At 37.0% G+C, this 13,894-nt stretch overlaps 1 protein-coding gene across 8 annotated transcripts in view; it reads left to right on the forward strand.

The window, feature by feature from the left end:
- The first annotated feature begins 298 nt into the window (after positions 1 to 298).
- The window catches only part of GABRA3 (gamma-aminobutyric acid type A receptor subunit alpha3), a 253,136-nt gene continuing 239,540 nt past the window's right edge, over positions 299 to 13,894 (forward strand). For 2 of the 8 annotated variants that reach the window (XM_087426803.1, XM_087426801.1), the window contains exon 1: positions 394 to 522. In XM_087426803.1, coding sequence (XP_087282929.1) covers positions 465 to 522 — 58 coding nt within the window. In that variant the 5' untranslated portion in view covers positions 394 to 464. Of the gene's footprint in view, positions 523 to 13,894 lie in introns of all 8 variants that reach the window. The other 6 variants (XM_087426802.1, XM_087426806.1, XM_087426805.1 and 3 more) reach the window with 5 other exon arrangements.

Raw genomic sequence — 13,894 nt, forward strand, 5'->3', positions numbered from 1 at the left:
AGGTGGGGCAAACCTCCTATGTGGGTCTTTGAGAAGCACAAGTCTTCTGCAGCTGACAAGCCCTGCCGCCCAGAGGTCCACACACACAGTCAACACAGTCCTGCCCCGTGTGAGCACCCCGACCTCCCCAAGCGGACCCAGTCTCTCCACGGCGGGAGCCCCACACACTCCGCCACCACCCCACACTCTCCACCCGCTCCTTGTGCACACCCTGCCCCGCTCAATTCAGCTCAGTTGCCAGGCTGCAGAGAATCCAGTCACCAATCTATGCAGGCCCACACGTTGCCAGAGGGCTTGTTGTTAGGTGGGGCCAGTCTCTAGGGTGGGCTGCCTGCCATGGCTGAGCTGGATTAAATCGGTGCTCTAGCGGGTGGAGCAGACCATGGGCTAGCAGGTCTCAGGGAAAACTCCAATGGCGTCTGTGTCAGCTCGCTCACACCAGGCCACAACAATGGCCGCCGCCAATGTCCCAGTCCCTGGAGAGGTCTCACCCCTCACCGAGATGCACTCAGGGCCTATTAGGTGAGTCTCTTGTCACCAAAGCAGTGTGCACCTTTCTTTCTGGTGATTTTAGGATGCTTTCTGGAACGGGTGAGTTTGTGCGTGGGCCCTTTAAGAGCCAGTTTTAGTTTCTTTGTGAACCGGGTTTTCTGGGGGTGCTCCCCAATGCTTTAGTAGCAGGCAAGGTCAGATATTATGCCACTGGTGTCGATTGTGCTGGGTCCACAAAATGCCCACAGCGGGGGCGCTCCCCGGCTCAGGGCCCGGTGCCTCCAGGGAGGCTGCGTACCTGTGAGCTGCTCCCAGCGGCCGGCCGTGACGCTGGCGGCTTGTGAAGGCGGCGTTTTTCCTCTCCGGAAGGGAGTCTCTGCCTCTTCCACCCCAGTTAGGATTGTCCGTTGTTGCAGGAGTTCCTCTCATCCAGTTTTCAGTTCTGTCTCAGGGGTAATTTTTCCACGAGTAGTTGTAAATTGGCTGTGTCCGCGGGAGGAGGTGAGTTCAGAGTCTGCCTACGCCGCCATCTTGACTCCGCCTCCCTCAAGCAGTCTCCGGGTGAGTATTGAATTCAATAAGATGCTGTATATCAAGTGCTTAGAATGATGGCCTGGTATATAGTAAGCACTACATAAGTGTTACCTGTTTTATTCATGGAATTGTTCTTCTACCTTGTAGTAGGCTGAATAATGTCCCTCAAAAGGTGGCCATGTCATAATCATGGGAATCTGTGAATATGTTACCTGACGTCCCAAAAGAGACTTTGCAGATGTCATTTAAGGATCATGAGGTTAGGAGGTTATTCTTGCTTATCTGGGTGGGCCCAAAGTAATCACAGGGGTCCTTATAAGAGGGAGGCAGGAAGGTCAGAATCAGAGATGGATATATTACAATGGAAGCAGGGTAGGGGGGAGTGAGAGAGAGAGGGAGAGACAGAGAGATTTGAAGATACTATGCTGCTGCTTTGAAGATAGAGGAAGGGGTCGTGAGACAAAGATTGAAGACAGCCACTAGAAGCTGGAAAAGGCAAAGAATAGATTATCCCTTAAAGCCTTCATTGGAAAGGTAGATCTGCCAACCAGTTTAAACTTCTGATCTCTAGAATTGTAAGAGAATGAATTTGTGTTGCTTTAAGCCTCTAGGTTTGTAGTAATTTGTTACAGCAGCAATAGGAAACTAATTCATTCCTAAATTGTATATTTCATCAGAATTCCTTTAAAAAACTAGGTAAACAAACCACCTATTCTTTTACTATTGTTTGTTAGAATGCTTTATTTGTGGGGAGAAGGAATTATAGGTGTAATGCTTCATTTGTTCATGCATTTTTTCAATAAATATTTATTGGGAACTTTTTGTCTGCCAGGAGCTGTTCTGTTTTCTGGGGACAAATTAGTATAAAAAAAAGTCAGGCAAACTGTTACCCTCATGTGGATTTATTCTGGTGGGGGCATAGAAAATAAATAAATAGAAGTAGTTAGATGATAAGTGCTATGGAGAAGAATATAACACAGTAAAGGGGAAAGAGGGTGTGGGTGTGGGTGGTTGTTAACTTTTCATTTAGTAAGATAGTGAAGTCCTCTCTATTGATGTAATATTTGAGCAGAGACCTGAAAGAAGGGAGGGAGCATGCACTGGCAGAGAGTGTTCCAGGAAAATGTGGGGCATACTTGATGTATTTGAGAATAGCAAGGAGTGAAGTGAAGTAATGGAGAAGGAGAGTAGTAGGAGAAAAAGTTTAAAAAGTTATTTAGGGTTTTGTAGGGCATTATGAAGACTTTGGCTCTTACTCTGAGTCATGTGGCAGGCTATTGAAGAATTTTGAACAGAAGAATGACATAATATTATGCATGTTTTAAAAAGTTCACTCTAGTTGCAGTGAAGAATAGGCAGTAGGGGTTGAAAGGTGAAAACAGGAATTTATTAGGCTATTACAATAGACCAGGTGAAAGATGATGGTGGCCAGAACTAGAGTGGTAGCAGTAGAAATGGATGTGGTGAGATGTGGTCAGATTATAACTGTACTTTGAAAGTAGAGTCAACAGGATTTGCTGATTGGGTGTAGGATATGAGAAAAAGAGTGACGTTAGGATAACTCGCAAGTTCTTTATGGCATCCGTAATAAGGTTGTAGTTGCCATTTAATGAGATTATGAAGACTGTAGGAAGGACAAGTCTAGAGGTGGAAATCTGGATTTTGGTTTTGGATATGTTAAGTTTGAGGTACCCTTTAGGGAAGAGATCTGATCTAGAAATATAAATTCTGGAGTCATAGGCATATAAATCTATTTAAAGTGAAGAGACCAGAGGAGATCACTTAAGGAATGGGTACAGAGAGAAGAGAAAAGTTTTAAGCTTTAAGCCCTAGGGCTGTCCAACTTTAGCGGTAGAGAGATGAAGAGTGGGAAGCAAAGGAGACTAATGATGAGCAGCCAGGGGGTAGGAGGAAAACAAAGAGGGGGGAGTGTGGTATCCTGGAAGCCAAATAAAGAAAGTGTTTCAAGAAGCAGTGAGTGGTCACTTATGTCAAATGTTACTGAAAAGTCATGTGAATTGTCTGTAGGATTTGGATTTGGCAAAGGTGAAGTTAAGTAGTATATAAAAGTATCAGTGGAGTGGTGATAAATCGCAGTGGATTCAAGAGAGAATAGAAGGAAGGAAATTTGGAGTAATGAATTTAGAAAACTCCTTTGGGTAGTTTTATTGTAAAGGAGAGCAAAGAAATGAGGTTGTAGCTGGGAAGAAATGTGAGGTTAAGAGAAAGTTTTAAAAGATGGGATATATTACAGAATACTAATAAGGACAATCCAGCTAAGAGAGAGAAATACTGATGCACAAGAGAGGGGGTAGAATTTTTGCAGTGCTAGCCTTGAAGGGATATAGATGGCAACTGGTGCACAAGTGGAGAGGTAGGAGCAGGGATAATTTATCCATAGTATTGGAAAGAAGGCATGATATATAGGTATGATTCTGGTGGGTGAATAGATGTGGTAAGCTTGTGGACATTTTTTTATGATCGCCTATCTTTTCTCAGTGAAATAGGAAGCAAGTTCATCAACTGAGAGGGAGGATGGGAAGGACATGGTGGTGGTTTCAGTAAAGAGGAAGTGGGGAATAGTCTTCTAGGACAGCAGGAGGATGAATGGAAAGGAAATGTAGAATTGTTGAGTAGCACCGAGGACCAAATTGAGTTTAGATAGGCCAACTTGACTATGTATTTTTTTGTCCAGCTGCAATCACAGTATTTGTGAAAATATACAATATACAATGTACAATAATCTGACCTTCACAAACAAAGTGTTGAGCAAAAGAACATCAGCTTTGGAGACAGACAGGGTTAGCCATGAGCCACATACTCAGAAATAGCTTTTTGACCTTGAGCAAATTATTTAACCTCTATAAGCTTCAGTTTACTCATTTGTAAAATGGGGATAAAGAATAGCAATCACAGAATATATTTTTAAAAGGATTATGAGATAGTACATGTAAAGTAATTAAAACAGTAGCTGACATAAAAAAACTCTCAATAATAGTGTAACTATTATTTTTGGATTTTTTGGATTTGACACAAGAAGTAAAGACAACAAAAGCAAAAAAATAAACAAGTGAGAGTACATCAAATTAAAAAGCTTCTGCACTGCAAATGCAACCATAAAAAATGAAAAGGCAGAGCCCGACCCTGTGGTGTAGTGGTTAAGTTTGCACGCTCGCTTCGGCAGCCCGGGGGTTTGCGGGTTTGGATCCCAGGCACGGACCTGCATACTGCTCATCAAGCCATGCTGTGGCAGTGTCCCACATACAAAATAGAGGAAGATTCACACAGATGTTTCCTCAGGGACAACCTTCCTCAACAAGAACAACAACAACAACAAAAAAGCAAGCTATGGAATGGGAGAAAATATTTGGAAACCACACATCTGATAAGAGGTTAAAATATATATAAAGAACTTGTACATCTCAACAGCAAAAAAACAAATAATCCAATTAAAAAATGGGCAAAGGACCTGAACAGACATTTTTCCAAAGAAGACATACAAATGGTACATGAAAATCAATCTTTGCCATTTTTTACTTCTGAATAAATTTTAGCATCAGTCTACATAGTTCCATCAAAATAAAACAAAAAAAAAAAAACAAAACAAAGTTTGGATTTTATTGAATCTACCAGTTTTGGGAAAATTGACATCATTACAATATTGAATCCTCTAATTCATGAATATGGGTATATATTTGAATTTGCTTAGTCTTGTTTAATGTCTCTCAGTGTTTTACATTTTTTGTGAAAAAGTCTGGAACATCTTTTGTTGTGTTTCTTTATAGATACTTGATTTAAGACAAATGTATGGAATGCAATATACATATAGATGTGCACATAATCTAAAGTGACCAACTTGTCCTGGTTTTTCTGGGACTGTCCCAGTTTTCTCAAGACTCTTTCCATTTTTCTGGGACTGTCCTAGTTTTAGCACTGAAAGTTCCACATTCCACGAACTCCATTAGTTCTAGGATCTCAGGATAGTTGGTCACCCTACACATATCATATATGTATAGGTCAATGAGTTTTCAGAAATTCATGGAAATTGTGGGTAAGCAGCAACCACAAAAAGGAACATAACGTTACCAGTACTCCAAAATCCCACCATATACTCCCATCCAGCAGCTAATCCCTTTGTATGAGTAGCCACTGTTCTGATTTTTTAATAGTATTATCTGTTTTTGAATTTTATTTAAATGGAACCATATAGTATGTTCTTTATTGTTATCTGTGTTCTTACACTCAACATTATGTTTGTGATATTCATTCACGATTTTTGAATTGTAGATTGGTGGTTCTTCAACTTTAGCATGCATCAGAATTATCAGGAGGGCTAGTTAAAGCATGGATTGCTAGGTCACAGCCCCAGAGTTTGATTCAACATATCTGGGGTGGAGCCCAGGTGTTTGCATTTCTAAGTTGCTGCTGCTGCTGCTGTTCCAGAGATCACCGGTTGTAGATCATTCACTCATTGATTTACAGCAGGGGTCAGCAAACTTTTTCTTAAAGGGTGGATAGCAAGTATCTTAATTCTTGTGGGCCAAGAGGCAAAATTGATAATATTTTGTAGTTAATTGTAAAACCATTTAAAATGGACTCATTTTAAAATATAACGTTCTTAGCTCACAGGTTATAACAACAGTGGTCTGGCTAGATTTGTCCTGTGGGCCACAGTTTGTTGACTGCTGTTATATAGTATTCCATTATGTCACTAAATTATAATTTGTTTATTCTTTAAACTGTTGATAGGGATTTGGGTAGTATCCAAATTCTTGGCTCTTACATATAATACTGCTATGAGAATTCTCAAACATGTCTTTTTGTGAACATATGTACGCATTTCTGTTGAGTATATACTCCAGAGTACAATTGCTATGTAATAAGAGTATGCATATCTTCAACTTCAGAAGAAATTGCCAAAGAGTTTTCCAAACTCTTGTTGTATTAATTTATACTCCCACCAGCAAGACATGAGGATTATTGTTGCTCCACATCAGTGGTGTTCTGGAGCAAGGCCATATTGTGAGCATCTCTTCTCAACTCTGCATTCAGTGACCTCAGAATGGTTGCGTGTAATTGGCTATGGTTGTAGTATTTACACTATGCAGACTGAAAAATGCTATAAATCAGGGCTTTTTTTTATTTGCTTATTTAAAGATCCAGTTATTAAACATTTACCAGCATATCACTGCTACACATTTTTGCCAACATTTGTTATTTTATAATTTTCATTTACATTTTAGCCATTCAAGTGGGGATGTAGTCATATCTCTTTGTGGTTTTCCTTATTTGCTTCTCTCTGATGAGAATGAAGTTGAACACCTTTTCAAATATATACTGGATATTTAAATTTCCTCTTTTTGTGAACTTCTGTTCAAGTCATTTGCCTATTTTTCTAGATGGTTTGTCTTTTTCTTGTTTTGTAGGAGTCCTTTGTATTTTCTTCATATAAGTTATTGGCCAGATACATGTATTTCAAATGTCATCTCCCATCCTGTGGATTGCTTTTTCATTTTTTTATTGGTGTGTTTTGATGAACAGATCTTAATTTTAATGTGGTCTAAGATATCAATTTTTTTTCTTTCACAGTTAGTGCTTTTTCGGTCCTGTTTAAAAACTCTGTCTACACCAAAGTCACAAGGAGATTTTCCTTAGACATATTTTTCTATAAAAGATTTATTATTTTAATTTTAACATAAAATTTGCAATTCATTTGCAATTCATATGCTGTGAGTTTGGGATATAGTTGCAGCTTTTTTCATGTGAATATCAACTTAAAATAGCACTATTTATTTGAAAGACTGTACTTTCACCTCTGCACTGCAATATCATATAATACCATATTTCTGAACTCTTTATTTTTTTCCATCATATCCATAGTCATTCCAGTTAGTATATTCTTGCAGCAATATCACAATGTCTTACTAACTATAACGTGATATATGGTAGTGTAAGTCCTCCAGATTTGTTCCTTTTCTTCATGATTGCTTTTGGTTGTTTTAGCCCTTGGTATTAGCATATGAATTTAGAATCAGCTTGTCAATTTCTGCAAAAATCTCTGCTGGTATCTTGATTGGGATTTGAGGTAGATTAAAATGTCCACAAATTCTTTGACACCTCCCATAGAGGACTTCCATGTCTTCCCATTTGATTGACCTCCTTTATAATTATGAAATGTCTCTCTTTATCTCTAGTACTGCTGCTTGCTTTTTCTGATATTAATGTAAGAATACAAGGTATTTTTTTTGGTCAGTGATTTCGTGGTATAGCATTTTTGTCCTTTTATATTCAATTTTTTTGCATCTTAACATTTAAAGTGCACCTCTTGTAATGCATATATATTTGAGTTTTCTAAAATCCAATCTGGCAATCTTATTGTTTTACTTGGGCATATTTTGTTTATTTATATTTAATTTAATTACTCATTTGATTTGGTTTAGAATATATCTACAACCTATTCATATATTTTCTATTTGTGATTTGTTTTATATTCCTTTTTACTTTCATTATTGCCTTCTTTTAGGTTAATTGATGTTTTTACTTTGCATATTTTCCCTCTACTAACTTGTCAGTTATACATCCTTCTACTATCTTAGTAATTACCTTAGAAAGTATAGCAGAAATCCTTGACTTATCACAGTCTAATACAAATTATTTGCACCACTTCTCTGATGCTACTAGAACCTTTAAACTCCATTTATCCCTCTCTCACCTTTTTGCATTATTTTTGTTAAGCATTTGAGTTTTACGTATACTTTAAACTCTACAAAATATTACAATTACAGTCAATATTCATTTATATTTACAATGTTTGTGTCTGCGATCATTTTCCTTTTGCCTGAAGAATTTTCCTTTTTTTTCCTTATAGTGTTGGTCTGCTGGTAAAGAATTCCTTCAGTCTTTTTTTATATGAAAGCCTCTTTATGTCACCCACATTGCTGAAGAATATTTTCCTTAGGCATAGAATTCTATGTTAGTAGTTTTGTTTGTTTATTTTTACTTTAGCACTTTAAAAATGTCATAACATTGCCTTCTGGCTTATGTTGTTTCTTTTGAGAAGTCTGCCTTCAGTTTTAATGTTGTTCCCCTGAATGTAGTGTCTTCTGGCTGGTTGAAAGATTTTCTCTGTAACTTTGGTTTTTAGCAGCTTGACTATGATGTAACTAGGTGTGGTTTTCTTTTTATTTATCCTGATTATGGTCCACTGAGCTTCTTGACTCTGTGAGATTATGTCTTTCATTAGTTTTGTGAACTTTTCGGATGTTATCTGTTTGAATATTTCTTCTACCCCATTCCTTCTCTTCTCCCAATATATATATGTTAGATCTTAACTGTGCCCTACATGTCTCTTATGCTCTGTTCTATTCTCTTCCCTGTTCATTTTGTTTATGTACTTTAGATTTAGTATTTTCTATTAACTTATTTTGGAGTTATATAATCCTGTTCTTTGGGTCCATTATCCTATTAAACCCATGCACTGAGTTCTTAGTTTTTCCACTCTAGGATATCCAATTGATTCTTACTTTCATTAATTAAAATTCCCTATTAAATTTCTTGGTTCTTTCATCTCTTTTGTTTATCTTTTCCTCTATTTCTTTTTATTTATTTATTTATTTTAAAGATTTTATTTATTTATTTTTTCCCCCCAAAGCCCCAGTAGATAGTTGTATGTCATAGCTGCACATCCTTCTAGTTGCTGTATGTGGGACTCGGCCTCAGGATGGACGGAGAAGTGGTGCCTCGGTGCGCGCCCGGGATCCGAACCCGGGCCACCAGCATCGGAGCGCGCGCACTTAACCACCAAGCCACGGGGCCGGCCCCTCTATTTCTTTTTAAATGTTAATCATAGCTAATTTTAAAGTAATTTTCTGATGATTTCAACATCCAGATCATCTGTCCTTCTGCATCTCTTTTCTATCTTTCCTTTTAATATATGTACCATATTGCCTTAATTCTTTGCATATCCAGTATTCTTATTTTATTTTTTTACAGCAGTTTTAGGTTCACAGTGAAATTGAGTGGAAGGTACAGAGATGTCCCAGTCATACATAGCCTCCCCCATTATCAACATTCCCCACCAGAGTGGTGCATTTACTACAATTGATGAACCTATATTAACACGTCATCATCACCCAAAGTCCATAGTTTACACTTGGTGTAGCACACTACACTCTTGGTGTAGTACATTCTATGAGTTTGGACAAATGTATAATGTCATGTATCCAACATTACAGTATCATACAGAATAATCTCTCTGCCCTAAAAGTCCTTTGTGCTCCCCTTATTCATCCCTCCTTCCCCACAACCCCTTGCAACTACTGATCATTTTACTGTCTCATAGCCTTGCCTTTTCCATAGTGTCACATAGTTGGAATCATACAGCATGTAGCATTTTCAGATTGGCTTCTTTCACTTAATAATACACATTGAAGGTCCCTCCATGTCTTTTCACGACTCGATAGCTCATTTCTTTTTAGTGCTGAATAGGATTCCATCATCTGTATGTGCTACAGTTTATTTATCCATTCACTTACTAAAGGATATCTTGGCTGCTTCCAGGTTTTGGCAATTTTTAGTAAAGCTGCCCTAAATATCTGTGTGTAGGTTTTTGTGTGAACATACATTTTCACCTCTTTTGAGTAAATACCCATAAAATTGCTGGATCATGTAGTAAGAGTATGTACGTACAGTTTTGTAAATGAATGCCAAACTGTCTTCCAAAGTGGCTGTACCATTTTGCATTCTCAACAGCAATGAATGAGAGTTCCTGTTATCCACATCCTCACCAGCATTTGATATTGTCAGTATTCTGGATTTTGGCCATTCTAATAGGTATGTAGTGGTTCTAGTAATTTTCTATTGCATGCCATGCATCATGTAAAAAAGAACCATAAAGATTTTAGATGAGATAGTCTAGAGAGAGTTCCACCTTTCTCCTTTTAGGCAGATAAGGTAAGGAGATGCTTACCTCAATCCAATTAGATATTGAGCTCAGTGAGGGCTGGATTGCAGTTTTAGTAAAACTCAGTCTACTTCTGGTGTGCTCTTCTTTTCTAGGATGTAAAACCTTGGTGGGTTTCTGTCTTTAATTCCTGAATTACTGTGGAAGATCCAGATTTGCCATTCACAATTTGCAGCCTCCTGTAACTTCCCATGCTAGCATATGTCTGTTTCCTAAGAACTGAGTGGTCGCTGGAGATTTCACTTTACCGTTTAGAAGTATTTGACCTAGCTCCCGGTATTCTTGTGCAGTACTGAAAGTCAGCAAATGTCTAGTAGGGGAAATAGGCTGAGCATTTAAGTCTCATCAACTTTTCAACTTGTCAACCAGTTTTGTCAAACTGTTAAAAGCTTTGTTGGTTTTTCTTTCTCCTAGTAGCGGCTTTTTGCCTGGGTAAGCCTGATCCTCAGTCTGTTCTGAGTTGGTACATTTTCCAGAGTAGAAAATCAGTTGGAGATTGATAATTTACTTTGGAAAAGTTTTCCCTTCCTTGGAATGTTAATTTATTTAATCCTTGTTGTTTCCACCACTATCTAGTACCTTTATAATTAAAATTTTTACAAGTTATCCAGTTTTTTCCAGTTGTAGAGGATTGTTGCCTCTCATGACATTTTATTCAGAGGCATATCTGAGTAGATGTTTTTGATGCTATTTTAACTGGGGTCTTTTAATCACTTAAATGTTTCCTGCTCATTTATAGAAAATTGATTTTTGTATCCAGCAATTTTACTAAAGTTCCTTCTATTTTAATTGAGGTAACATTGGTTTATAACACTATATAGGTTTCAGGTATACAAAATTACAATTCGACATCTGTATATATTACAGCATGCTCACCACCAAAAGTGTGGTTTCCATTTGTCACCACATAATTGACCCCCTTTACCTATTTCACTCTTCTCCCACCTCCTTTCCCCTCTGATAACCGCCAATCTGTTGTCTGCTTCTATGAGTTTGTTTTTGTTTTGTTTGTTCATTTGTTTTGTTTTTTATCTTCCACATATGAGTGAAATTATACAGTATTTGTCTTTCTCTGTCTGACATTTCATTTAGCATAATACTCTCGTGGTCCACCCATGTTGTCACAAATGGCATTATTTCATTTTTTTTTTGCTCAGTAGTATTCCATTATATTATATATATAATAATACGAAGTTTCATTATATATGTAATATATAATGTGATATATGTATCACATCTTCTTTATCCACTCATCTGTTGATGGGCACTTAAGTTGTTTCCATATATTATCTATTGTAAATAATGCTGCAATGCACATAGTGGTGCATACATCTTCTCAAATTAGTGTTTTTGTATTATTTGGATAAATACCCAGAAGTGGAATAGCTGGATCATATGGTAGTTCTATTTTTAATTTTGTGAGGAACCTCCATACTGTTTTCCTAGCGGCTGCACCAATTTACGTTCCCACCAACAGTGTATGAGGGTTCTCTTTTCTCTTCATCCTTTCCAATACTTGTTATTTCTTGTCTTTTTGATAATAGCCATTCTAACGGGTGTGAGGTAATATTTCACTGTAGTTTTGATTTGCATTTCCCTAATAATTAGTAATGTTGAACATCTTTTCATGTGCCTGTTGGCCATCTGTATTTCTTCTTTGAAAAAATGTCTATTCAGATCCTCTGCCCATTTTTTAATCGAGTTGTTTGGATTTTTTTTTGTTGTTGAGTTGTATGAGTTCTTTATATATTTTGAATATTAACTCCTTATTGGATGTATGATTTGCAAATATCTTCTCCCATTTGGTAGGTTGTCTTTTCATTTTGTTGATGGTTTCCTTTGCTGTGCAGAAACTTTTAAGTTTGAAGTAGTCCCATTTGTTTATTTTTTCTTTTGTTTCCCTTGCCTGAGGAGATATATCCAAAGATATGGCTAAGACCAGTGTCAAAGAATGTATTTTCTAGAAGTTTTATGGTTTCAGGTCTTACATTCAAATCTTTAATCCATTTTGAGTTAACTGTTTTATATGGTGCAAGATAGTGATCTACTTTCGTTCTTCTGCATGTGGCTGTCCAGTTTTCCCAACACCCTTTGTTGAAGAGACTTTCCTTTCTCGATTGTATGTTCTTGGCTCCTTTGTTGAAAATTAGCTGTCCATAAATATGTGGGTTTATTTCTAGGCTCTCAGTTCTGTTCCATTGATCTATTTGTCTGTTTTCGTGGCAGTACCATGCTGTTTTTTTTCAATTATTTTATTGAGGTTATAATGGTTTACAACATTGTGTAATTTCAGGTGAACATTATTACTTATCAGTTTCTGTATAGATTGCTATGTGCTCACCACCAATAGTCTAATTTTTATCTGTCACCATACATGTGTGTCCCTTTACCCCTTTTGCCCACCCCCTCTTCCCCTCTGGTAACCACTAATCTGTTCTCTTTATCCATGTGTTTGTTTATCTTCCACATATTAGTGAAATAATATGGTGTTTGTCTATCTATGTCTGGCTTATTTTGCTTAATATCATACCCTCAAGGCCCATCCACATTGTTGCAAATGGGATGATTTTGTCTTTTTTATGGCTGACTAGTATTCCATTGTATGTATGTATATATATATATATATATATATATATATATACACCACATCTTCTTTATCCAAATATCAGTTGATGGGCACTTGGATTGCTTCCACATCTTGGCTATTGTGAATAATACTGCAATGAACATAGGGGTGCATAAATGTCTTTGGATTGTTGATTTCAAGTTCTTTGGATAAATGCCCGGTAGTGGGATAGCTGGATTGTATGGTATTTCTATTTTTAATTTTTTGAGAAATCTCCATACTGTTTTCCATAGCAGCTGTACCAGTTTGCATTACCACCAGTACCATGCCATTTTGATTACTGTAGCTTTGTAGTATATTTTGAAATCAGGGAGTGTGATGCCTCCAGCTTTGTCTTTTTTCACAGGATTGCTTTGGCTATTAGGGGTCTTTTGTGGTTCCATACAAATTTTAGGATTTTTTGTTCTATTTCTGTGAAAAAGGCCGTTGGGATTTTGATAGGGATTGCATTGAATCCATAGATTGCTTTAGGTAATATGGACACGTTAACTGTGTTAATTCTTCCAATCCATGATCACAGACTATCTTTCCATTTCTTTGTGTCTTCTTCAATTTCTTTCAGCAATGTCCTATAGTTTTCAGTGTACACATCTTTCACCTCCTAGGTAAACTTATTCCTAGGTATTTTATTCTTTTTGTTGTGATTGTAAATAGGATTGTTTTCTTAATTTCTCTTTCTGGTAGTTTGTTTTCAGTTTATAGCAACAGATTTTTATATATTGATATTTCACCTACAACTTCACTGTATTTGTTTATCATTTCTAATAGTTTTTTTTGGTGGAATCTTTAGGGTTTTCTATATACAAAATCATATCATCCACAAATAGTTACAGTTGTAATTCTTCCTTTCTAATTTGGATGACTTTTATTTCTTTGTCTTCCCTAATTGCTCTAGTTAGGACTTCCAGAGCTATGTTGAATAAAAGTGGTGAGAGTGGGCATCCCTGTCTTATTCCTGATCTTAGAGGAAAAGCTCTCAGTTTTTCACCATTGAGCATGATGTTAGCTGTGAGTTTGTTGTATATGGCCTTTATTATATTGAGGTACTTTCCTTCTATACCCATTGTATTGAGAGCTTTTATCATAAATGGATATTGAATCTTGTCAAATGCTTTTTCTGCATCTTTTGAGATGATCGTGTGATTTTTATTCTTCATGTATTAATGTAGTGTATCACATTGATTGATTTGCGGATGTTGAACCATCCCTGTTTTCCTAGAATAAATCCCGCTTGATCATGGTGTATGGTTAGTTCAATATATTGCTGTATTTGATTTGTT

This window comes from Ceratotherium simum, chromosome X (genome assembly GCF_057802395.1).
Source record: "Ceratotherium simum simum isolate JZ-2026a chromosome X, ASM5780239v1, whole genome shotgun sequence".
NCBI classification, from domain to species: Eukaryota; Metazoa; Chordata; class Mammalia; order Perissodactyla; family Rhinocerotidae; genus Ceratotherium; species Ceratotherium simum.